Genomic DNA, 25,724 nt, shown 5'->3' with positions numbered 1-25,724 from the left:
CTGAATGGTTCAAACAAATGAACAATTTGAAGATAGTTACATTACATAGATAGATAGAATGATTGAAGATTAGGTGAGATTCTTTTCAAACAGACAAATATACTAAAAAATGCTTAGTGGCGCAAAGCCAAGAAATTTGACCTGGGTAGGATCAAAAGCTCCTCAGGTTTTAAAGGAACTAGCAGCTAATTATCAGTAACTGTTCTATCAAGCAAGTAAGTTTCTCCTTTTTTTTTTACAAGGGGCAAAAACATCAGTGGTGTCACTGAATGTCTTCATCTCAATCATTTGGCAAGCTTCCTTGTGCCTAATGCAGTTCTCTAAGGATGTTAGAAAATTGTATGAATGTTATATCTTGTGCATACATCAACTGTCATGAACTGTTCCATTTCACTATTTAGCCAGAGCTCCTCTCCCGATATAACAGTCACACAACACTCATTCCAAAGCACTTTTGTGACTACTATGATTTTGCCATTGTGTGTTCATCGTAATACAGTTGATGATGGCATTGACCCATGGGGTGGTCGATATATGCATGAAGTCGATGATAGCAGGGCAGCAATTGTCAGGTGGTTCAGTAGAAATCAAATTGACTGTAATGGAATACAACTTTTTTAGTTCAGTTGAAATCACCCGTGGTGTGGAGGCTCTTGTCATTTTGCTTCTCCTTGGCACCAGAAAATCAACCTAATCCTAAATTTATGTGAAGGGCATGCACCCTCCTTGTGGTAGACTTCACAGGAGATCTTAAAGGCAGCACAGTCACATACAAGCCAGTAGGAGAGAGGCAGCCCTCTTTTTTCAACTTTTTACTGCCCAGTTTAAAAAGACTTATAATTGTAGCTGTAGGTATCATGACTATATAATTTGAGCAGTGTTACTAATTCACTTTTTAAAATATTCCTATTATTGCTGCTCTGTTTCTGTTGTGTAACTGAACAAAAAAGTTGCAACCAAAAGTAAAACCACATTTATTATTTGCTCAGGCATTGCTGTTTTTGAATTGTTGGTGTATGGATGTAATCAACCTCTAAGTGTGCTTGTTGGAGAATAACACAAGAAATGTCTTCACCCAGAGAGAATGTAAAAAAAAGAGGCAAGTTGTGTGGACTCAGATTTCTGATGTAGAATTCAGGATTTGGAGAGCTGGAGGTTACTGTCTTGATGGGTGAATCGCCTGCCTGCGCATGTGGGTGGGTGTTTGCGTGTTTTCATGTGCGCGAGAAAGAGGGAGCAAGTGAAAGACGTGGGTTTTGACAGATGCAGTGCAGCAAGGCTGTTTGTTTGTAGGTTTCAACTTTTGTGGTTTCCATGGCAACCCCCGTGTCGCCGCTCTGCAGCATTTTCACAGAAGAGGCGGTCTTTGTTGGCAGGAAGAGCGAGGATCCTCTCTTCGCAGACTGCTCCCCGCGACACACAACCGCAAAAACAGCACCTTTCAACTTGGTACAACTTCCACACCTTCACTGCAGAAGTCACTGTCCCCTGTGTGGACACAGATACAGAGTGTGTAATTGTAGCACTGCGCGGTGCTGGTTTTGCTGGGGGGGGCTTGCGCACTGCTCTGTTCTGATGTTATTCCAGAATGCTTGTTTTGTGAGAGTCTCTGTAATTGTTCTGGGGCCAGATTGGCCAGCACTCAACAGGAAGTGTGCATATTTGCATATTAGCCATGCATGACTGTGGATCTGATGCGTCTCTGACGACCTCTGAGCCATGGGTACAGTGCATCTGTGGTATGTGTATGCTGACTCAGTGCTGGCCATTATAGTGGGTTACGTGTGAGCATGTTAGGCGCTTAACCAGGGACAATGGCTAGTGTGTATGTGTGTGTGTGTGTACTGACTGTTATGATTATGTAATAATACCTAGGTCTGGTAGAACACATTTACATTTATGTCTAGTCATTTGGCAGATGCTTGTATCCAGAGTGACTTGCAGATTAGTGCAAGTGAAGAGGCAGCAGGACAGTAGCGTAGATACGAAAAATCGTCCGTAACGCAACTGAAAAGGTGCTGTCACATTAAAAAACAATACTACTGTTGACACACAGCACCACAGTTCAAGTTCTCTACATCATTAACACAGTGCCCTTTCTCTGAAAAGCTCATCTTCCTCTGGCTGTATGTCGCCCATCCTCCACTCCTCTCCTCCTCTCACAGCTGGCTGAGAGATGGAGAGAGAGAGAGAGAGAGATGGAGGCCGCCCCAGAACGCCCGGGCCGCGGCCCGCAAACATCTGCAGAGCAGACTCGGCCCGGGTAGGGGTAGGATGATTTCTCCCATGGGCCGCAGAGGAAGAGGGGGCGAGAGATGAATGAATTAAAGCCCCCTGCATCCTCCCTGGCTCTCCGCTGCATCCCCCCTGTGCGTGGAGCTCCCCTCTCCTGTTTCAGCCGGATCGTGGTGACAGGGCTGCCGAGTGTCTGCTCCGGGGGAGAAGTGCGCAGTAAGGGTTCTGTGAGTGCGAGAGCAGGCAGTTTTTCCACTCGTGCTCTGGCGCGGCAGCCAGAACGCTGACGTGTTTTTGTAGGCAGAACAGTTTTAGTAGAACACAGAGGAAAAGTGGGATGCGGTTATATGCCTGTATTTTTGACCTCTGGTGCACATAGTCTGTCGGGCTGTTGAAAACGTGTGTACTTTATGCTCCTGACACCTGCTCTTCTGGAAGGAAGGAATTTTGTTTCATTGTGATGTGAACACTGGAAGCTAACTGTGTGCCAGATGAGCGAAGAAACAATGATCTAATGATATAAACCAGTACATACAGATGAGAGGAAGCCTCTGAAATACCAATTTCCCATCTATGTTTGTATAGCCAAGTCTGTATTTTTGTCTTTTTCTCTCCACTGTCTTGCTTTGTGACTTATAATTCCTTAAGAATGATAGTTGGTAAAGGTGAAGTGAAGAGCAATCAAAAGTGGAATTTACAGCTAGCCTCACCTATATTTGGAGAGATCCTTATGTCTGTTGACATTTTTGAAGAAACTGAGAGTCGTAAAATTGTTTCGCTTTTTTGTTCCTTTGTTTTCTTTCCCACAGGAGGAGATGGTCTGCTCATGAGCCCCATCTCACCTTAAAAAATATGGAAAGTATTTCAGTATCCAAGAAGCATTTTTGTATTAAAATGAAGCAGTTGGTCCAGCTAATATCAGAACCTGGAAGACAGCTTGAGGAATTGGCTGCAGCGATTAAAAACTGCTTTCCTGTGTCACGAAGTCTGCCAATATCTGCCTCCTCTCTTCCCAGTATGTGTGTATGTGTGTGGCAATGTATGCGCGTCTGTGAGGCAAGGGGGTTGGTCTCTTGTTCTTGGAAGTAGGATGATTTAAAAGGATTGTACTAATATGGAGCTGGCGAAGAGGCAGGAAATGTTTTGTGAGCTGAGGGAGAGGGAGAGAGGAAGACGGAGAGACGGGGACGGAGGGAGAGAGTGGAGCAGAGAGAGGGGAGAGGGAAAGGAGGATGAGAGGCAACAGGAGGCCCCTGTCAGAGAGTCCTGCCCATACAGACAGTAGAAGCAACTGCTGGTTTGACTCTAGTATTTCCAAATTTGTTTTTTTTTTGTGTGTGTTTGTCTAGTAAGCAATGCTTCATTTTACAGAGCCGAGTCTTGTTTGTAAGGATTTCGCTGGGAAATAGCTGGGCATGGTAAAACTGTTCCATGCAGCCAGCTTTCCCTCAGCAGTACTGGATTCCTTCTGTACACGACCCCTGCTGCTTTACTGCTACCTGCAGGTCCTGCAGACAGAGGAGGCGCATGGGGCTGGGGGTGGAGTAGGGAACAGGAACACATTTATGACCCTGAGATCCTCCCATTAAAATGTGCTTATGCAGTGCTGTGTTCCAGATTAAACAGTGTAGCTGAAACGCACACAAATACTGGGTAATCTAAGATTTTGTTGGTGCAGTGAAAACCACAGACAGCTAAACTATGAACCGTGGAATGTTTTTACCCCAGGCTTTTGAACGGCAGCATTAGCTCGCCGTATTTTGACGCCATGGGGGTACGTGGAAAGGCCCCCTCCAGGTGTGTGCTGTGTTGTGATTTTGGTGGGCTCCTGGCAACCTCGGACTGTACGCCTGAATTCCCGTTGGTGTCAGAAGAGACCAAACTGAAACCTCACACAACAGGCACACAATGCTCTGGTTACAGTAAATCTGAACATGACACAACAGCACAATGCAGCGCAGCCAGCTGTCCGCTGTCCATTGTGGAAGAGGGAGGGGTCTGTGTCAGGGCTTTCTGGAGGGAGCCGAGCGTCTCAGGAATCAGATAAGGGGACAGTTCTGGGGGTGGGGTGGGGCTGCGTGGATCAGGGCAGATAACCACTGTGTGAACAACGCCCAGGTCACCAGGCTGAACAGAGGTAATAAATATCCCTTTCATTGTTACGGATGCACTGAGCCACTCACGGTAACAGAGAAAGCCTGACTCATGCGGTGTCCTCTCTTTCTTCATTTTCGCCGACATCTGCAGAGGAAGTGTTACTAATGGCACACATCATCACACAGGGGCTGTGTGCAGCCAGCTGCTCTCTGATAAGACTGTATTGATCAGTTAAGGATTAAGGATTAAGGGTCTCTTTGTGACCTGACCCCCCTTCGCTGAAGTGGTTTTACAGGACTGCTGCATTGTGAGGTACTTAACAGAGATAAGAAGCAGGCATGGGTGATTACTCAGTGTGGAATGATGAAGAATCGCTGCTGACAAACTGAACATCATTCGGCACACTTCTGCCGATGCACAGTTATGCTAAAACACGTTCTTTGGAATAGCTATAGCCACAGCTGCAGCATGGGATCTGATAGCACAAGCTGGACCACAGGGAAGCTTTCATAGGGAAGCTGCAAAGGACACACATCAAAAAGAGCTTCCATATACTACGTCCGCCGCCACGGTTAGCACTGTGTCATTTTTGGCTGTGGTGACGTCATTGCCCAGGCTCGAGCTTTCAGAGCCACCGCGCCAGAAGCTTTCAAGTGGATTCTGGGGGCGCGTGCAGAGGAACAGGGCTGGGTTTCATTAGGAGCTTTCGGAGTTTGCTGGAGTTGGACTGCACACTGGAGCGTTTCTTTCAGTCACAAGTGGAAACACGGCGTAAGATGCGTGGCCATGTGTGCAATTAGTCCAGGATCTCGTTAAAAAAAAAAAAAAAAAAAAAGCTCTCTCCAGGGGTGCTCTGTGGGCTCTGTGCACGTTTATGCTCCTGTTTGACTTCTGAACGCCGGGCACAGCTGTTTCTCATCATATCATTAACATGCCAGCGATGTCTGAGAATCCTGGGCTCCACAGCCGCTACACGGCAGCTCTCTGTGCCTGGGCGCCATGGTAACTGGGTTTTAGAACATACCCGATATATTCAGAAAATGGAATCACATGGTGCATCACGCTCTGTGTAGACCTTCTTGTTTTTTGAAGCGCACTCTCCTCAGCTTTGCCTCTCCCTCTCCCGCAGACGTTCACAGCGTGGTGTAACTCCCACCTCCGGAAGGCGGGCACCCAGATCGAGAACATTGAGGAGGACTTCCGGGATGGCCTAAAACTCATGCTTCTTTTGGAGGTCATTTCGGGTGAGCATGCACCATTACCGTTGTCTGCTTGTGCTTGTGTGGCTGCACAGCCATGAGGTGGAGTCCAGGGGTCACGGTTGTCATGTTCTTAGAAATGAAGAGAGAGACACAATAAAAAACAGCCAACCATGTTATGAGTAGAATTGTATGTATGTAAGAAATGAAGAAAGGCCAGAATACTGTTGCATTTGTTGAATTTACCCTGGTTTTCTAAGATCTGATGCGACTGTAGGGCATCTGTAAACAGGCTCGGTTGTCCAGTATCTGCTCACTCTTGACCCCGCCTGTTTCTCTGTCCAGGGGAGCGTTTGGCCAAACCAGAGCGGGGAAAGATGCGGGTACACAAGATCTCCAACGTAAACAAGGCTCTGGACTTCATCGCCAGCAAGGGGGTCAAGCTGGTGTCTATTGGGGCGGAAGGTGAGCCAAATGCATCATGGGAGAACTGTTCAGTACAAATGACATCCATTCAAGCGTGAAGGTCACGGCCTTCAAGTTTCATTATGTATTTACACTTCATTGAGTGGGGAATCAATCCCAATTAGATTATCTGATGATAAACTATGTCACCTAATCAATGGGACCTTTTTTGTTATAATGTTGTTAAAACGCTCCTCTAGTTGTGGTCATTCAGAATGAGCTACAATACAGATTTATGGTCTCTATTTGGCGGATTTGATTTTCAGGAGGGTTTTATGCAGAGCTGTGCTAAGCAGTGCATTTTCGGGAGAGAGTACTGAGGATCGTTCCCCTTGGGGGCTGACGCTGTTCATTGTGCAGCACAAATAACTTCAGGATGTCATCCTACCCCACTGCACACAATGTAAACGAGTTCCCTTTATGATAGTAAATAGTGAGAAATACCCCCCAAAGCCAGCCAGTTTAAGAAGGTTTTGTTTAAGCTGTGTGCATGTTTGTGCGTATACATGTTTTGCTGTATTATTTTGAGTAAGGCCTCATTCAGACAGCACCCAAATGCTCTTTCTGCTATTGATATGATAAAATTCACACACAGTACAGTTAAAAGCCTGAGCAATCGGCTGTCGCTCCAAACAGAAGCAGGAGGTGAAGCCTGTTGTTAGTATGTTTAGTATGCTAATGTGCATTAACCTCTGTTTGTGATCTGGAAGTGTAGTTGACTGCTAGTAGTAGCTGAGTGAATAACTGCACGTATAGCAAGTGCTTCCATTATTCCATCCATGCTTATGAGCAATACGTTTATCAGTAAAGACTCTAAAGTGGTATCTCCAGTTACCATGATGTCAACATGTATCATTATTCCTATGTTTGATGAGTGAATCTATTATCAATGGGAGCAAAAATAAAGCAAGCAGACAGGGCATCCCTATTGCCCATGTTGTTTACAGACAACTGTTGCATTTGTGTGACTGCTGCCTGTCATGCTGTATTTTATGTTCAGTACAACAGGCAGACAATGCATTTATCCACTGTGTTGAGCGTATCAGGGAAGACTACAGCAATACCTACTCTGAATGGATGAAAGTGTGGGCCTCATCATGTGCAAAAATAAAGAGGATGCAAACCCACACGCTGTTTCTCCCACATGAGATTTATAACTGGAAGAGCAACATTTTGACTGTGATCCTCCTGAGTTTACTGCACCATTTGGATCAAACCTGCATAAACGGACGCATCATCAAACTGAGTGTACATGACAAAGCACAAAAGCAAACGACTGTCAAAGTATATGCAGCATGGGCAAATGAGTGGCTAAGCTGGCAAGGTGCTCAGTTCTAGCCTAAGCTAAGGCCTACAGCCCTGGTCTGAAACTGACCGTGTCATCTGTTGACAGTGACAGGGATGTGACAGTAGTGGAGAAACCTGGTCAAGCTAGTCTCGGCACCCTGAAATCGGTCGGGCACCTGCAAGTTGCTCAGATGGTATCGGTGGAGTAGCTTGTGTCCTCCAGTTGTGGCGCCCACTTCATTGTAGTGCACTGTGGGCACTACAGTGCATTTTAGTTAGATTTAGTTTCGGTGTACATAGGACAACGTCATACAGAATGACATCACAAACATTGTTGTGCATCCCCATAGTCTAAAACAAACATGGTGGTATATAAAAAAATACACTGCATTTTCTGTGGAACGGAAAGTTTGGATTAATTACCCACAACACATTAAAAATAACATCTGTAAGCAACAACTGAGGAGGCTGTACTCCATCTTTATGATGTCTGGGTTAATGGCCTCCTGTGTAAGTAGTCATCACCGGTTCTGGCTCCTCACCCCCATCAGGTTGATGCCTACGAGATGCTGAACGAAAGAGGTTAACCCTGGCCTTAGGCTTTCAATTGATCTGACCTATCTTACTCCCCTCCTCCCTCCCCCTTCTGCTCCTCCTCTCCCGCCCTCTCTGGGTTAATCCACACAGAGGCCTGAATAAAGGGGACTAAGCCAGGGCTGCATTCCAGACAGATTAGCTGGTTGGAATCCCCTCTCGGACTCGCAGCCCTGCTGCCGCGCGCAGGGAGCCGGGGAGGGGACTGGGACAGGCTGAGGGAGGGGCAAAATGGGCTGAAGATGTTCTCAAGTGGAATTACAAGGATTTCAGTCGTACTTCCAGATTGATCTGTCAGGTTCTGTACTAATCTGATTTATTTTTCCATGTTTTTTTTTTTTGGACCTTTTGTTTAGTCAGATTTCACAATTGTTACTCAAAATGTGTGTTGTCAGACTAAAAGCAGAGCCTAACGACACAGTGTTTACTCCATGAATATATGCTTGCACTTAAAAGGAACACGATACAAAGGAAAATATTGCTGTAGTCCTCTTGCATTCCACCTGGTCTTTATCTCCTAGCTCAGTGGTGCCTCTTCTGCGATTAGTGTCAGAAATTAATAATTGAAATGGTAAACACCAGGGGGGAGAGTTTGTTAAAGCACTGGAGGTAGATAAAAAAAAACAAAACCTGACTAAGCTATGCCTTGTTCCTTGGGTTTGTATTTTTATGTGTGTTTGTCTGGAACACCTTTCCATGTGACCCTGCTAGTGAGAGAGGGAAAACAAGCACTGGTGCCATAAACTGGCTACCTATTAGATCGATCCAGATTTTAGCTTTACAGCACTCCAACCATGTTTAATTAGCTAAGTAATTACAAAGGCAAGCCCACTTGGATTGGAAAGTAGTCATCCCCTCCTCCCTACTACAGAACTTGAATTCATCTTTATTGCCTTCTCCAAAAGCCAGTTTTCTATTGTGGAATTGGGACTGATAATAAATTATACTAGCGGGTGAAGTGAGGCCAAAGGGCTGTGGGAAATATCTGGAGAAAACTGTCTCAGTGAATACAGTGAAACAATTAAAGCAGCGCACCCTGTGACTAAGGAAAGGGAGAGACAAGGAAGGCAGGCTGAGCCAGCTCAAATCCGCTTCCTTTTCCCACAGAGATCGTTGACGGCAACGCCAAGATGACCCTCGGAATGATCTGGACCATAATCCTCCGCTTCGCCATCCAGGACATCTCTGTGGAAGGTACTGGGATTATCTTCCATCCTCCATCCCATGGGACCCCCTGCGACTGTAGACGTATCCAAAGACAGATCGACATATGAGAGGCACAGAAATGACACCAACATATCCCGTGATTGTACATGATCTGGTAATCAAAGTGGTTAGATGAAGGACATTTCAGGTGATAGCACTACGATAATCAGAGATTATTTCCTAGAACTAACAGTGTTAATCCAATGAAGTAATTGACAGCTTTTGAAAACACTGTCCCTGCTCCTTATGTGTATGTCTGGCTGCCTTTGAACTTTGACCTTTGCACCCACAGAGACATCAGCCAAAGAAGGCCTGCTATTATGGTGCCAGAGGAAGACTGCTCCCTACAAGAATGTCAACATTCAGAATTTTCACATCAGGTGAGGAATCCAGACCACATAAAAACCAGATAATTGGGGCACGTTCAGACAGAGCTAATGAAAACCAGATCACAGAACCAGGCCCAGACAGAGTGAACAGATACCACAGACACTGTGAGTTAATGCAGTCCAGATTGAATGAGCAGGGAAAGATGAGTGGGTTGAAAAAAGGTTAATTTGGTTGAACAAATGTTTCTCTGACAGAAGTTAGTTACACGAGTGTCTATGATGTTTAGAACAATGGTTTTCATGTCAGTAATGCCCTTTGATACATGGATATGGGCATGTACTGCAGCTTCAAAGCAGTTAATAAGATTCAGTTTTAGGCGTAGCTCATTTAATCATTAGGGTTGTAAGTGGACAGAGTGCTGTGTCAAGCCTCTGCGTAGTGTTAACATGCCTGGGCATGGTAATGATGAAAGCAGAGGAGGGTAAGGAGGGGTTATCCCAGGTCAGTGAAAACATGGAGGCAGTCCTGTCTGCATGGTGGCCTTGAGTGCAAGCATACAACTTTCTGAGACGGGGTGAGTTACAACACGGCTTGCTCCAAGCAGGAAAACAATGCTCTGTGTATTTCCTCCTTACCACCGTCTTCAGTTCAGCATCTGCACCAGTCGTTGTCCGCTGTTGTTCTGTTTGTCTTTATTAACAAAACTGGGCTTCATTACATTAACAACAATACTCGGTTGTGTTTTCCTTTCTTTTTGCTGCACCATTGTAATTAAATCAAGACCTCAATCTGGTGGCACATGAATGCTGGTAACCTCTGACCCCCTTGAGGAAATGGTGAATTTCAGGGGGGTGTGGTTGCCCAGGCAACCCTGAGTCAGCCTTCTCTGAGAGTTGGCAGAAGGAAGGAGTGGGAAGGGTGATACCGGTGCGTTTGGGAAATTCGGCAGAATAGACGTCCCCACCTCAGGCTTATTTATCACAATGGTTTACAGGGAGATAAAGCTGGTCAGTGGGTCAGCAGTGCGTTAACTTCCCCCGCTTTTGTTTCTTTCCCTCTGTCCCTCCATGCTCCTTTCTCTCTCTCTCTCTCAGCTGGAAAGATGGGTTGGGATTCTGTGCGCTCATTCACAGACATCGTCCAGAGCTCATCGACTACGGGAAACTGCGCAAGGTGAGGAAGAATAGGCGAAATGACTGCAGTATTCCGGCGCTAGGCAGAGCTGCCAGCTTTTTGACCAATGCCATGATCCCAGATCTTTATCTACACACACACACACACACACACACACACACACACACACACACACACACACACACACACACACACACAAGACACAAAAACACAAAAACATTGAGTCATATGCCGTTAATTTACTAGACAGAACAAACAGCCCTTTTCCCATCAGGACCTGTGAGGGATTCCTTCCCTTTTCTTTTTTGTATTCAGTCAAGTTGTTCCTTACTTGTCTACAGAGCCCAGGGCCTGAAAGATAAAGCCTCATTTCTCATCTCAGCATGGGATTATGAAAGTCTGATAAACCACACAGTACAGTGCGCCCTGATCATTTTTCATCCTGTATCCCCTCAGGATGACCCCATGACCAACCTTAACACGGCTTTTGATGTGGCCGAGAAGTACCTGGACATTCCCAAGATGCTGGACGCTGAGGGTAAGAGGAAGGGGAAAGGGGGGCGGAATGTTCAGGTGGGGGGGGGGGGGGGGGGGTGAATTTGGCAGTTAACTCTTCACTTTTCAGGAAGAGGTGAAGAGGGAGGATGGCCCTGCGTTCCACATTGCTGAGCTGCTTCCCAATCTGCATTCTTTTTAAAAAGGCACCGGTGGCTGGCCTCTGAGGCATGTTCTAAATTGGCTTGCGGTCAAAGCAGTTTTGCGCAATGCACCGGTGTGTGCTTATTAAATTAGACCAAGTTTGGCGAACCTGAAGGGATGCCTCAAAATAACACTCCAGTTGCTAGGATATTTGTGAGTTAATTTACATTCATTTTTGTCATTGTTTAACTAATAAATTTTTATCTATGAGTTTAAAATCAACCATAAAAAAGATGATTTAGATTGTTAAAGATACAAATAACACCACAAGTTACAGCACATGGACTGCTCCCTAACATCTAATTTAAAGTACTGCCATATTTCAGAATGTTAACATTAAACTGTAGAGCTTCCATTCACTTAGTTTGTGGTAGTTAGTCACTTGATCTCTGGTGTTTGTATTTCAGTTAACCCTCGAATTGCAAATTGCTCATTTAAGGAATTTGAATTGAAATATATTTTTAAACGCCTTAAACAACACCATGTTCTTTACTGATGGACAGAGATTACCTTGGAAACTGGAAACTGGTGGCCAAGTATTTCTAACAGGAGTTCATGGATGGATTCAAGAATGAATAAACCCCTCCCCATGGTGTATAAGGTTGTGATTCGCTCCAACATTTGTCTGTTCTGTTTAACATGGCCACTTGCTCCCAACCCCTCTCTCTCTACAGACATCGTGGGCACTGCCCGCCCGGATGAGAAGGCCATTATGACCTACGTCTCTAGCTTCTACCACGCCTTCTCGGGCGCCCAGAAGGTATCCAAGGGTGGACCTCTCCTCCTACCCCGCCCCCCATCCCCTCCCACTTCCTGTGGTTACTGCTCCTCTGTCCCCTAACAGTGCTGTTCTCTCTCTGCAGTGTGCCGCTCCACCCCCAGGGGTCACTCTCCTTCTCTCTCCGCATGGTTCACACCACCAACTGCATGATGGGAAATATGCCACTCTCACGGCAGTGGGTGCAAGCAGGTCTCCAATCCACCCACACCCCACCCCCCCAATTACCTTTTCTCTCTCTGAATTCATTAGTTATGGTTTTTGCCTTTCATGTGTAATAGTCTTATGACCATCATTATTATTCACATGGTTTCACTGATGGACAATGTACCTTTGTCAAAAGGGATTTCTGCTGTGCAAAAGTGGAATAATCTGACATGCCAGAAAGAGCATTTTTTTTTTTTTACTTCAGCAGTGCTTAGGTGCTTAGAGGTGGGAATCTGTGTGGGTGTAGGTCTGAGCATGCCCAGATCTTTCTGTGTTGCAGTGTTGGAGGTACATTAGCTGGGAAGGGATTGTTATCAGGGCAGTTTTATTAAATGTTAGAGCCATTGTATAGATTAGAATGAGCTCTTTTGCCCTCTTCATGTTCTCTCACTTTCATACCAAGTAACTGTTCAGAAAAAAAATGTTTTAGGCCTGTGAGTACAGTGGGAAAAATACTCCTGGGTGGTAGAAGAATATGACTGTATTCGTGTTTGTTCACATTGTGACTTGAGCAGGCGCCATTTTCGTTTTCACTAAAGCTTTATTTTGAATACTTGGCATGTTTGAGCTTGTATGCTGCAGCCTGAGGTCGACAGTGGTGGGTTTGTGCCCCTCTCTGGAAGTAAGGTGTGTCTCCCGGTGTGTTTACTTTTTCCCAACAAAAGCTCAACATTGTCCTGTTCTGTAAGATCAGAAGCAGAGCTGAGGAGGTACTTGAGGGGATGCTTCATTCAGACCCTCCTTTTCTTGGGAGCTAAAAATGTGGCTGATGCAAGGAAGAGAGCTTACATAAAGTCTGATTTCATTTCAACAGAGGATCACAATGCAGTAGCTGTACCACAGATGTAGTCAAAAAAGGTGTGATCTGTCTATTCATTACTGTAAAGGGCACACATCTGATTATACAACACATGAGCAAAACCACGCTGAGCTGAGAGAGAGCAGTGATTTCCAATGTGGATGCATAGCTGAATGCCATGTTCCAAAATGAGGAAGAGACAGGATTTGAAAACCCCCCCCTGGACACCTTTTCTGTTTTTTTGACGTTGGAGACTGCTTGCGCCCACTGCCCCCTTCCCTGGTATGTGTGCCCTCTGCTGGCCTTTTGTCTTTGCGCACTTTTACTGTCCGCATTTTTTTTCTCTCTCTCTTTTTCTCTCCCTTCCCCTCCCTCTCTACCCTGGGCAGACATCATTAGCACCTTGAGACCAGATGAGAAAGCCATCATGACCTATGTGTCTTGTTACTACCACGCGTTCTCAGGCAAGCAGAAGGTGAGCTCCCTCCAGTCCCTCCCACTAGACCACGCCCTGTCTCCTCTTCTCTTTAGTCGTCGCCCCCCCCTCGCCCAGGATTGAGTAACAGGAAGCACCGTCATGGCACTCAACCTGTCAGAGAGAAAGGAAGCCCCACCCTAGTAGTCAGCTGGAGCAAATATTGAGTGTGGAGGGAGGTGGCTTTAGAATCACACAAAGGAGTAAAAACTGTACAACTCCACCAAGAGCTCATACATTACCAGTGTTGTCTTAGTGATTCTAGGTGACCCATCAGCACAGATGCACTCTCACTTGCTCTGAGAACAGGTTTTCTGTCCAGCTATTTTCAAACAGCTGTATAGTTTGTCCACACAGAGTGAATCTCCCTTCACCTTCTTATTCTTAGATGAAAGGAAGTGAACATGCAGCAATCAGGGAGAGTGACAGGCAGAGTCTGTGGCATAAATCTCCACAGTATATAGCTTGTCTGTGAGGCTCTTCTGCTAAGGAGCTTTTTAGGACCTGTTTGGTAATATTATTGCTCCCTGGAGGAGCTGGAAGCTGCTTGTTGTTGGCTCGCAATTTAGGAGCCTGGCAAAGACTGGTACTCAGTAAGGAGGGAGTATGGGAAGCAGGGAAATGGGGCCTATCTCCAGGTAACGCCCGGGGTGGGACAGAGGTCAGCACTTCCATGATCCTGCACAAAGTGGTTAAAGGCACAATTACATATGCTACATGCATATGTGAGGATTCAACACAGCACTGCTGTCTGTCATCATGAGAAAGCATAAGCCTGGCCATAATTTTATTCAGACTCATGTCTAATCTAGGGCTAATTTGACATTGCCTCTGTGACATCAGAATGAGCATCACATAATGTTTTAGATAGATGACAGTAAGGCTATAAAAGAGGTTCCATCCATACCATATCACAACTATCTAAAGGGTTTTAAAGTTGTACTGTGGCCCACGCTATTGTGCAAGCAGCTGGATAGTGCAAGCAGGCTCAGGTTCAGCTGGGTTCAGCTGGGTCTTTTCTTGGCCTGTCAGGAGGAGAGGAGTCAGGCCCAAATGATGAATAGGGAAAATGCTTTTAAAAGAATGACTGTCAGAACTTCCAGTAAACAAGCCCAGCATACATTCACGCTGCGCTCATGGAAGCCTTTCCTGCAGAAGAGGGCTGCCCTTATAAGGCAGCCCCCTGCTTCCCGGGCCCTGAGTGTTTGTGACAGGCTCTATCTGTCATAAATCCAGCCAAGTTTCACCCTGATCCGCAACAAAGGATGCCTCTCTGTCTCCATCCTCCATTAGGAAATGAATTGTGAATGTTCAACGGCCAAGCATTCCAATCCTCTCTACGCCAGGCCTTGTAACTTCACAGAGTGATTAGCTGCTGTTGAAAATTTTAGGTACCCTGTTGGAATATACCTATAGTGTTTACATCACACACACAGAGATCAGAGGTCAAAGGTAAAGATGTCCTTGCATGCCAACTGTAAACTAATACTATTTTGCTGTTTTTTAAACAACTTTCACTTGCTTTGCTTTGCTACCAGTTGATGACAATCAGAATATGAATTGTCTTCTCCAAAAGCAAACTCTGATGAAATCTGTCAGGTAGAAGTGTTTTCCACTGCTGATCAGAGGTTTGTGTCCACTGTCTCTCAAGCATTATATGAAATCCGGAGACCACAGATAAAAGGTGTGACACCGTGTGGCGTACTGATAACTCTCCTTTAACTGGAATTATGTCAAAAGGAAAAGGTTTTGAACCTGATCTTCAAATTATCTTATCCAGATCCACCTTGGCGTTCATCAGATAAATGATGAGCAGGAAAAGCTGCTACAAGGAAGGTGTACACACACAGGATAAGTGCTACAGAGGCATCATTGCCTGCTCCTCACCAGAACAGAAATGAAAGGACAAAAGACAGCACTTTTAAAAAGCGCTTCATCATGGACCTGCCTGTTCCATCTGGCGTGGTTCTCTTTGTGTGGAATATTCCCATTGCCCTGACCCTGGGTCCGGGCTGTCGCAGCACATTACCGCTCTATAAAAAGACCGTGGTGCAGGAAGCAAGGTGCCCCCCTCTGCCCAGCCCTGGGGGAGGGGTGTGTGCCGGCAGTGTCCTTGGCTTTCCTGGAGACTGCTCTCTTCTCCCGGGTGGGAATATCCTCATGAAAAAGCGATTCATCGTAACGCAGGTTGATTCCCAAACTGGGGGGGTGTATCTCCCTCACGTCCTGAAACACACCAAATTGGGAATGTCATTGTCTGCTGATCAAAATTCTTTTGGAAGTTTCCACTTTATTTTAGAGTCATTGTTGCCTATAGGTGGCCATTCAAACCCACACTCCCCCTTTAAATGTCTGCATGGTTGCTCTAGAGCATTCCGCTGTGCTGCATTGTTGAATATTAGTGAACATGAACTCTTGCTAACCTGGTTCTATTGAAAAAAAATATTAGCACTTTTACCCATTTTAAAATGGTGAATCACTACTCGTTTAATACACACCTAATACCTCTGTAGATTCTGGTAGAAACTGTACTGAAACAGAGTAAAGTTCCACAAAGCAGGCATGGTGCTGTCACCCTTGGCGACAGTGGAATTCTTACTCAGCTATGGGAATCCTGTCTTCATCCTCCAGGCAGAAACAGCGGCCAACCGGATCTGCAAGGTGTTGGCAGTGAACCAAGAGAATGAGCAACTTATGGAGGACTACGAGAAACTGGCCAGTGATGTGAGCAATCCCCCCTCTGGTTTTACCTTCCATGTCTCCCTTTGTCTTCCCCTTTCCAGCTCTTCCCGTCTCTTATCCTTTCAGCCCTTTTGCTCTTTGAGTTTAGGTTTTCAGTCACCACTCATCACATCAGAGATGCACTACAAAATGCAGTCATACCACCAGATATGAAGGAATTTTACATTAGTATATTAATGTGACCATCAGCACCGAATCAAAATATATGATTACAGATGACTGGATTAATTTTCAAAGCAATATTGTACTATATACAACGCTTTTTGTTTCTTTGTATATCAGCAAGTGCTCAACTTTTTTAAAATAACTCTGATATCTCTTTCTCTACCACTCTCTTCTTGAATTTTCTCACCTTCCCCACACATTCTCCATTCATTCACTTCCAACCCCTCCCTCTGTCTGTCCCTCCGCCTCTATCCATCTCTTTCTTCTTTCCTTCACCGTCCGCCCCCCATCCTTTTCCGCGTTCCCTCGCGCTCTCTCTCCGCCCTCCCAGCTGCTGGAGTGGATCCGCCGCACCATCCCCTGGCTGGAGAACCGGACCCCGGAGAACACCATGCAGGCCATGCAGCAGAAGCTGGAGGACTTCCGGGACTACCGCCGCCTGCACAAGCCGCCCAAAGTGCAGGAGAAGTGTCAGCTGGAGATCAACTTCAACACCCTGCAGACCAAGCTGAGGCTGAGCAACCGGCCTGCCTTCATGCCCTCTGAGGGCAAGATGGTCTCGGTATGACCCTGCCTGCCATCGCAGCACACTTTTCTAGTCCACAAATGCCTGCCACTTTTGGAAACCATTTCACTGGTTATTTAGTGGTTATTAATGCTGAGGGTTGGTTGGGAAGAGACTGATGCATTGGCTTTGCACTGGCGACCAGGACATCTCCAATGCGTGGGGTTCGCTGGAGGGGGCAGAGAAGGGCTATGAGGAGTGGCTGCTCAACGAGATCCGCCGGTTGGAGAGACTTGATCACCTGGCAGAGAAGTTCCGCCAGAAAGCAGCCATCCACGAGGCGTGGACTGAAGGTATCATTTTCATATTCTGTACGATGCAAAAGAGTAAGCGATTATCAGCCATAGTTTCACAGATATTCTGTATTATGACCGGATAGTCAGCTCTGCCTTTCTTCAGTCCTCTGTCTAGGTTTGCAAGAGGATTGCAGTGTTATGTTAAAGTGTCTGTATGATTATTTTAGCTATGGATTTTCTTCAGACCGTGGCCCTTCAAGAATGTTCATAAAGAGCTGGAAAATCAGAACACATACAACTCCGACAATGGCAGAGAGACAGACTTTATAGTTTTTAGTTAGAAAATACAGTAGATCACTTTATTGTGGCAAAAAAAGACGAACCTGATTGTTTCCCATGATTCTGATCTGCCTCGGCTCCCCCTGCAGGTAAGGAGGAGATGCTGCAGAAGAAGGACTATGAGACTGCATCCTTGTCGGAGATCAAGGCCCTGCTGAAGAAGCACGAGGCCTTTGAGAGCGACCTTGCTGCCCATCAGGACCGAGTGGAGCAGATCGCGGCCATCGCACAGGAGTTGAAGTGAGAGACGGGGACCGGAGGAGGAGGGGAAGGAGGAAGTGGAGGGAAGAGGCAGGAGAGAAGGATAGAGAGGCATTGTCCTGTAAATGGTTTAACAGTCGAAGTCGTTCAGGGAGCCACACAGTGATTTACACCTCATATCTCCAAAAACTACATTTCTCTCTTTGAGAGATATGGCTTCTTTTAGTGCTGCATCTCATCTGGCCATCTCACTTTATAACAACACCTGTAAAATCAAGATGATTTACATAGCTTACATATTGCGCGCTTGTGCAGCCGGATTATGTGAAGTACCTTGCTCAAGGGTATAACACTAGTGTGCCAGGGCCCTGAACTATAACCTTTGGATTACTGGCTCAGTTTCGTAATAGCTACTGTACACCAAACCGCCACCCCTAATTACTGCCACTTTGCTTTTATTCTCTTCCAAATCCCTACATGATGGCCTTCCCTCTATTAAGTTGTTTGTGTTAATGCATGGTGCTGCTTTAATAAAATCTATGACTGTCGTTCCCCAGATCTGAATTCTCCTTTTGCACTTTGGATGGGTTGATTCTGAGATGCTCTCCTCCCTCTGTTTCCCTAATCTTCATGTCTCAGTGAGCTGGACTACTACGACTCTCCCAGTGTGAACGCCCGCTGCCAGCGGATCTGTGACCAGTGGGACGCCTTGGGCGCCCTGACCCAGAAGCGCAGCGAGGCCCTGCAGGTGAGTGGATGTACCCCAGTGTGAGTCCCGGCGTCAGCTTAAAACTGTGAGCTGAAGCTTCTCCGCTGCCTTTTTGTTCTCTTCCTCATGCTCTGTTACTGTCTACGTCTCAAACAGAGAACTGAGAAGCTGCTTGAAACCATCGACCAGTTATACCTTGAGTTTGCCAAGAGGGCGGCGCCGTTCAACAACTGGATGGAAGGGGCCATGGAGGATCTGCAGGACACCTTCATTGTCCACACCATTGAGGAGATTCAGGTGAGCTGTGAGCTGCCACAGCACTAGCCTGGGTATCCCACTATGAAAGATTTACATAGTGAAAATGCGAGATTTTCAGAGGACTTTTATTGGGAGTGGATATGGGTTGTGTCCATAGTTGAGTTGTGCTCCCCACAGTGCGGTCAGTGATGGTGATTGCTGGGAACACTGCAGACTGAAACCTGGTGTTTGCCCGGTATGCTCCAGCTGTGTTTGTGTTTTTTAGGGTCTGAGCACAGCCCACGAGCAGTTCAAAGCCACGCTGCCTGAGGCAGACAAGGAGCGCCAGGCCATACTGGGCATCCACAATGAGATCACCAAGATTGTGCAGACTTACCATGTCAACATGGCTGGAACCAACCCTTACACCACCATCAACCCCCAGGAGATCAATGCCAAGTGGGACAAGGTAACAGTGTGCAAGCCCTGCAAAAAAGGGTGAATCTGTATATTATTGAAGACTATTCTGTATGCATAAGCAAAGGGGTGTTTTATATGTTCTAAATAAGTAGTCTAATAATAAGGATCTCCATTTTTTATCAAAGAGTGGTAAGGCTCTTGTAATATCCACATGCATGCACTTGTGCTTATGCGTATGGTTTTTATGTATGTTTGTATGTGTTTGTGCCTGCGATTCCATATGTGTGAGCACATTTGATTTAGTTGTGTGCTTGTGTGTTGTGTGTGTTTGTGTGCCTATGCCTGCACACGCTCACTCTGGCTCCCCCTGCTGGTTGTTCCACATAGGTGCGACAGCTGGTGCCACAGCGGGACCAGGCCCTGATCGAGGAGCACACCCGGCAGCAAAACAACGAGCGTCTGCGCAAACAGTTCGCCAACCAGGCCAACGTCATCGGGCCCTGGATACAGAACAAGATGGAGGTGAGCATAGATGGTGCCAACCTGGTGTGAGCCACTCATACTGGACACTGCTGGGATGAGAAGGATTATTCACTGTGTGAAAGCCATGCGGAATTTGCCCATTCATACATTATTTCAAGCTACCCACCCATTAACATGTATCCTTCCGTGTATATCTATCCATTCACAATTACATACATCTCATATTTCGCAAGAATGGCAAAATATACTATTCCGCATCATTTTTTCTGCGTTTGGGTGCATGTTGATGAAGCCTGGCCCTGTGTTCTCGCAGGAGATTGGCCGCATCTCCATCGAGATGCACGGGACCCTGGAGGACCAGCTGACGCATCTGCGCCAGTACGAGAAGAGCATCGTCAACTACAAGCCAAAGATCGATCAGCTGGAGGGAGACCACCAGCTGATCCAGGAAGCACTCATCTTCGACAACAAGCACACCAACTATACCATGGAGGTAAAGCGGTTATACAGGTGTCTGACTTCCCGTGCAAAGGAAAATGAATTCAAATGCTTCATTGCAAAGGAAAATGAATATTATTATATATTTTGTTTGTAATTATTATATTCATAATTTATTATACACAGTAAAAAATCCTCAGTAACAATTTCCACACTGGTTATGGAACAAATTGCCTGGGTGAAACTGAACCATCTACTCTTTGGCCATTGATCACTTTTTCCTCTCTCTCTCTGCCTCCCCCCTCTTCCTCCCTCCCCCCCCAGCACATCCGAGTTGGCTGGGAGCAACTCCTCACCACCATCGCTCGCACCATCAACGAGATCGAGAACCAGATCCTGACGCGGGACGCCAAGGGCATCAGCCAGGAGCAGCTGAACGAGTTCCGGGCCTCCTTCAACCACTTCGACAGGGTCAGTCCAATGGGATGAGGAGGAGGAAGAAGAAATAAAATTTAGGAAGCAGTAGGTGCTGTAGGTCAGAGTGTGAGATAGCTGTGAGCAGCAGGAGCATGCGTGTATATTTGTGTGAGAGATGTGAAGATGTAAGATCACCATTTAAAAAATAATTTTAAGTTCCTTTTAGAACACAGTAACCATCTCCTTCTCTTTGTTTGTTGCGAATAGCAAATCTATTGTGTAATGTTTGAGATTGGGAGGGGTATCCTCTCACTCGCCTTATCCTGACCCACAGATTTAAATATCATTAGGATTGTTACTAGTTTCCAGCTTTGAGTGTGTTTTCTGCACATTTAGACCACATCAGTAAAAAGAGGAGATTGAAGCTGAAGGTGAGATGTGAATGTGGTATGACCTATGGACCAAAGCCATACTGGTTTGATTTTGCACCACTTAGTCAAGAGATTAGAGTGTGACTAATAACCAGACTAAAGAGGAAATGCGTTTGACTGAGTGTATATGTACAGTATGCGAGTGTGTGTGTGTTTCAATCTGATTGACCCTTCTGTAAAAGCAATGGGAAACAAAAAAGGCAGTGGGCTTCTTCCTGAAATGATAAACCAAAAAATGGAGATAATATAAATAAAAAATAAGATATATTATATAAAATATACATATAACACATATACATAATATACATATAATGTGTGTGTATATATAATATATTTACACATTGTGTGTATATATTAAGAATTCCAATGATCTGAGGCCCATTTGCTGCACTAGTTGGATTTTAAAATGCCTGTTTATGGTGCTAGAGGGAGTCCACAGATGAGTGTAAACCTCATTAAATGGAAGTCTCCTCCCAGGGGAGAGCAGTGTGCTACACAGAAAGCGTTATAGCTAGGACTCTGTGCCACTGCTGAGACTTATATCTCTGTTGTGGGGGTGCTTGCTTATCGGTGAAGTTCTGCTTATGGCACTCGCTGGAACTCTCTGGTCCTTCTGTGTTTTTTTCTCGCACTTCATTATGGCCAATCTATAACCAGGATCAATGTGCAAACAAAACAAGCCCAGGGTTTCAGGGCCACGAGAATAATAGTTGGGAGGTTTAAATGGACAAATAAAGTCCCAGAATCCATTGTATGAGGAGACAATGTTATGAGGTTTTCCTTCAGATGTGGAACATTTGGAAAAAAAAGAGCCATTTTTGATGATGTCAGTAACCCCTCACCACAAGGCTTTGTCTGCCTGCCACGCCGCATATTAACTCTCTCTGAATGCCCCGGGACGGTGCGGCCGCAGCGCCGCCAGTTGTGTACCCACTTGCAAGACCCCTAATGGTTGTGCACTTTTGTTGTTTTTTTTCCCCCTTTTTGTGCATGACTCCCCCCTCTCTTTCTGTCCTCCCTCTCCAACCCCCCTTTATTCTGCATGACACACACCTCCTCTCACCCTCTTCACTCCTCACACCTCCTCACTGACTCTCACCGTGTGTGCTGCATGCCCCGCGGCTCCCGACGCCCTGCACTGGCCCCCCCCCCAGGACCACTCCGGCACACTGGGCGCTGAGGAGTTCAAGGCCTGCCTGATCAGCCTGGGCTTCGATATCGCCAACGACGCACAGGTACTCGTTACAGCTCCCCCTGGTGGGCTCCCGGTTTAACTCTCTTTGTTTTCTTTTTTTTTTTTTTCGTTGTCCCCCATCCTGCATCTGCTTTCTTATCTCTTCCTCATTTTCTTCCTTGCTTTATCTTATCTCCCTTCTTGCCCTAAATTTGTCCTCATCTTCGCTGCTCTCGACTTCGTGCTTAATCTATTTTTCTGATCTTCCTCTGCAACAAAAAATCCACTCCCCCCTCCCTTTCCTTCACTACCCCTCTGCTCTGCATCTCCCTGCTCCATTTGTCATTCGCCAAACCCTGTAGAAGAGAACAGGAATGATGGATCCCGAAGACTTCAGAACCTGCCTTATCTCCATGGGTTACAACCTGGTAAAGCCATGACACTCATTATTAACACAACTGTGTGTATTTCCCCCTTCTCCAACCAAGCTGTCATTACATGTGACATTTTTTGGCTTTTCCCATCACCCCTGTTCCTGCTTGATCAAGCAGGTGAGATGCTGCTGTTGCTTTCTGTCCTTATTGAACTAAGTGGAGATTAAGGTACAGTGAATGAACTCTGCAATAACTCCCTCCAGGTTAAAAGTACATACATTTTCCAGCCCGAGTGATCAATCTTGTGAAGTATACTGTATTCTTCTCAGCAATAGACTGCTCCCCTACATTTCCTGCCCTGTACCTCCTGTCAGTACAGTAAGGCCGATCAATCAATCTCAGAGCCCGATTCTCTCTGTGACTGCCAAAATGGATCGAAACAACCTTGCCCTTGCAATTAAATATGAAACTAAAAACAGCTGCACCTTCAACCACAAGGACTGAATATAAATAAACACACATAGATATTATTAAAAAAAACTTTTGTTCACTGAGTAATGTAGGAGGCCTTCAGGACAGATTGATTAATACAACACATTCCCAGAGTATAATGGCTTTTGGACTTTCTCTTAAGCACTGTTGAAAGAAAATATTACTGCTCCATCGCCAGCCTTGTTTTGGCCAGACTGAGTAGCCAAGGAAGTACATACTAGCCAATACAGTTGCAGTGTACAATCTACATTCAATGTAGGAACATGGCTAGAAGGACTGTGTAGCAAAATATTGGGCAGCAAGGGAAGAGGACCTTCCTGAGTTTTACATCTCTCAGCTCTGGTATACTTGTAATTTGGTTGAAAGAAGAGCGTTGAACATCGTGATTCTAAATTAGCTACAGACAGGTTTTATGGTAAAATATTGATCGTCCATCCCTTTTCTGAAGGTACCATGTCCAACATGCTGCAGGGGATGTCTCCTGGTCCCGGTGACTAATGTCAATATGGTGGATGCACTGTTTTGTTGAAATCATTCTCTGTCATCCATAGGGTGAGGCCGAGTTCTCCCGCATCATGAGCATCGTGGATCCCAACCGGCTGGGTGTTATCACCTTCCAGGCCTTCATCGACTTTATGTCGCGTGAGACAGCCGATACAGATACTGCCGACCAAGTCATGGCCTCTTTCAAAGTGTTGGCTGGGGACAAGGTGGGTCTGAAAACCATTTGGCTCAGATTCATAAAATGGGGAACACAAGATACTGAATTTGTACATTTTTGTATTTTGGTATTTTAACCTCCTTTAATTAGCTAATGGATCAGAACATACATGCCTTAGAATAATGTGCAGTTCATTTTTTGCCATTCAGAATCAATGTTTTTTTCTGGGCCATGATTATTTGCTGCTACATTGAATGCTACATTGGTTTAGAAAGTGACTTGAGGCATTTTGCCTCCTGCCAAATGGTATGTTAGCTTCAAGCCAGTTTTTAATTGGCTCCTTGAAATGCCACCATGGAGCCCAGGTTAGGAGCTATAGAAAAAAAAAATCAGAATTAGTCTTTCGTGGGCTGTACACATTTACCAAGGAAATGCAGTATTCTAAATAATATTACTACTCTGTCTGTATGTGCCATAAGACATGGTAGAAGCTACTGGAGTTGAATTACAAAATACGTTTAATAAGAGCACCATAGATTGCTTTATATTCATAGCTCATAGTTTGGTAAATTTTTGATATTCTTTGACTTTTTCATCATGTCTTGCTCTCTTTCTCTCTCTCTCTTCCTCCCAGAATTACATCTTGGCGGATGAACTCCGTCGGGAGTTGCCCCCAGACCAGGCAGAGTACTGCATTGCCCGCATGGCACCCTACAATGGTCCCGATGCTGTACCTGGTGCCCTTGACTACATGTCCTTCTCCACTGCACTCTACGGAGAGAGTGACCTCTAAACCCTCCCCCAGGACTGCCCTGGGACCACCAACTCAGCAATGGCCCTTTCCATAGCCAGCTCCTCCTGTCATTACCACAGCTAGCTCCTGTTAGCCTTTACCACAACTATTTCTTCCCTGTCCTGACCACATCGAGCTCTGCCTTGCCTTTACCATAGCTGGCTCCTCCCTGCCCCTACCACAACCACCTCTTCCTTTTCCTTACCACGGCTAGCTCCTTCATACCCTTACGACAATAAGCTCCTCCCTTACCGTACCACAGGCAGATCCCCCCCACCCCCCCTGCCCACCACTCCCATGGCCCCAGTTTACCAAGCTGGCACTTTTTGTACACCCCCAGACTTTTTCTCTGCCCTGTTCCTCTCCCTTTCCTCGCTGGTCCACCCCCAACACGCTCCGTCTGTTGTACTTGCTTTTGATGCAATGCAGCACCTCTCCAGGTTTACAAAGGGGAGAGAGAATTGTTTCTTTCTGTTTTTATTTTTTGTTGTTCTTGTTTTTCTTCAAAAAAAAAATAAAAATTAACATATTTTATTATACAGAACGAAAAAGGTATTTTTCTCCACCTGATTAAAAAAAACAAACAAAAAAAAAATCAAAAACAAAAATAAAGACAAAAAATTGCAAGCATTGGTCTTTTAATTTCCCTGCCATGATTTTCATAATGTTGGTGACATTCTGTGCAAACGTTCTGGGCATACATGTGCAAACATGTACAGCATGGCCTTACATTGGCTCATACCTATGACATAAACAGCCATCGCTTTTCTCACTGTCTGAATTGAAGAAAGCAGGCTTTCCTCAAAAACTTCAAAAGGTTGAAGTTGTGGGATGAAATACGCTTTGATATTATGACAGCTTATTGTTATATCACCACAGTTACCAATTGTGTCATCTCAAGAGTGAGGTCATGAAATAAACATCCAACAGTTCAAACACTTCAATAATCACATTATGTCATATCATATATTTGCTATGCAGAGCTATGTATGGGTTGCTTCAATCTTGAACATTACCCTTTATGCAGATGGATCTTTGCCAGAGAAATTAAGTAAAAGAACTAATGAAAAGTACTTCAGTGGTGTCAATGTAGTTTACACCTCTGACCATAATATTTATACCCCAGTTAGCATTGTGAATTACTGCCCTGAATACTTTGATATAGATCTAGACTCACTAAATGAGAGAGAGCTGTGTGTGTCCATGTATGGTTTAAGGGTGGTGTGTCCCAGTCTGAAGAATTAGTATGGTCTGCTCCTTGCTGTTTAACAGGACAAGTAGCTAATTGATTCTAAAATGATGCTAGTGTTGGTGATTCTTATGATATATGATTAAAAATAGC

General features: G+C 45.5%; 1 protein-coding gene across 6 annotated transcripts in view; it reads left to right on the top strand.

The window, feature by feature from the left end:
- actn1 (actinin, alpha 1) overlaps positions 1 to 24,991 on the top strand; it is a 36,848-nt gene extending 11,857 nt beyond the window's left edge. The window contains exons 2-22 of one of the 6 annotated variants that reach the window (XM_036541770.1): positions 5,462 to 5,576; positions 5,877 to 5,996; positions 8,985 to 9,071; positions 9,376 to 9,463; positions 10,508 to 10,586; positions 11,004 to 11,085; positions 11,921 to 12,006; positions 16,137 to 16,229; positions 16,744 to 16,974; positions 17,123 to 17,270; positions 17,642 to 17,792; positions 18,393 to 18,501; positions 18,619 to 18,759; positions 18,986 to 19,168; positions 19,507 to 19,641; positions 19,916 to 20,095; positions 20,365 to 20,511; positions 22,043 to 22,123; positions 22,425 to 22,490; positions 23,480 to 23,638; positions 24,224 to 24,991. In XM_036541770.1, coding sequence (XP_036397663.1) covers positions 5,462 to 5,576; positions 5,877 to 5,996; positions 8,985 to 9,071; positions 9,376 to 9,463; positions 10,508 to 10,586; positions 11,004 to 11,085; positions 11,921 to 12,006; positions 16,137 to 16,229; positions 16,744 to 16,974; positions 17,123 to 17,270; positions 17,642 to 17,792; positions 18,393 to 18,501; positions 18,619 to 18,759; positions 18,986 to 19,168; positions 19,507 to 19,641; positions 19,916 to 20,095; positions 20,365 to 20,511; positions 22,043 to 22,123; positions 22,425 to 22,490; positions 23,480 to 23,638; positions 24,224 to 24,382 — 2,640 coding nt within the window. In that variant the 3' untranslated portion in view covers positions 24,383 to 24,991. Of the gene's footprint in view, positions 1 to 5,461; positions 5,577 to 5,876; positions 5,997 to 8,984; positions 9,072 to 9,375; positions 9,464 to 10,507; positions 10,587 to 11,003; positions 11,086 to 11,920; positions 12,007 to 13,419; positions 13,506 to 16,136; positions 16,230 to 16,743; positions 16,975 to 17,122; positions 17,271 to 17,641; positions 17,793 to 18,392; positions 18,502 to 18,618; positions 18,760 to 18,985; positions 19,169 to 19,506; positions 19,642 to 19,915; positions 20,096 to 20,364; positions 20,512 to 22,042; positions 22,124 to 22,424; positions 23,247 to 23,479; positions 23,639 to 24,223 lie in introns of those variants that run through there. The other 5 variants (XM_036541765.1, XM_036541764.1, XM_036541767.1 and 2 more) reach the window with 5 other exon arrangements.
- Positions 24,992 to 25,724: the final 733 nt, after the last annotated feature.

This window comes from Megalops cyprinoides, chromosome 12 (assembly GCF_013368585.1).
Source record: "Megalops cyprinoides isolate fMegCyp1 chromosome 12, fMegCyp1.pri, whole genome shotgun sequence".
NCBI lineage: Eukaryota > Metazoa > Chordata > Actinopteri > Elopiformes > Megalopidae > Megalops > Megalops cyprinoides.
Note: the sequence above shows the minus strand (reverse complement) of the source record. Positions and strands in the feature narration are given on the sequence as shown.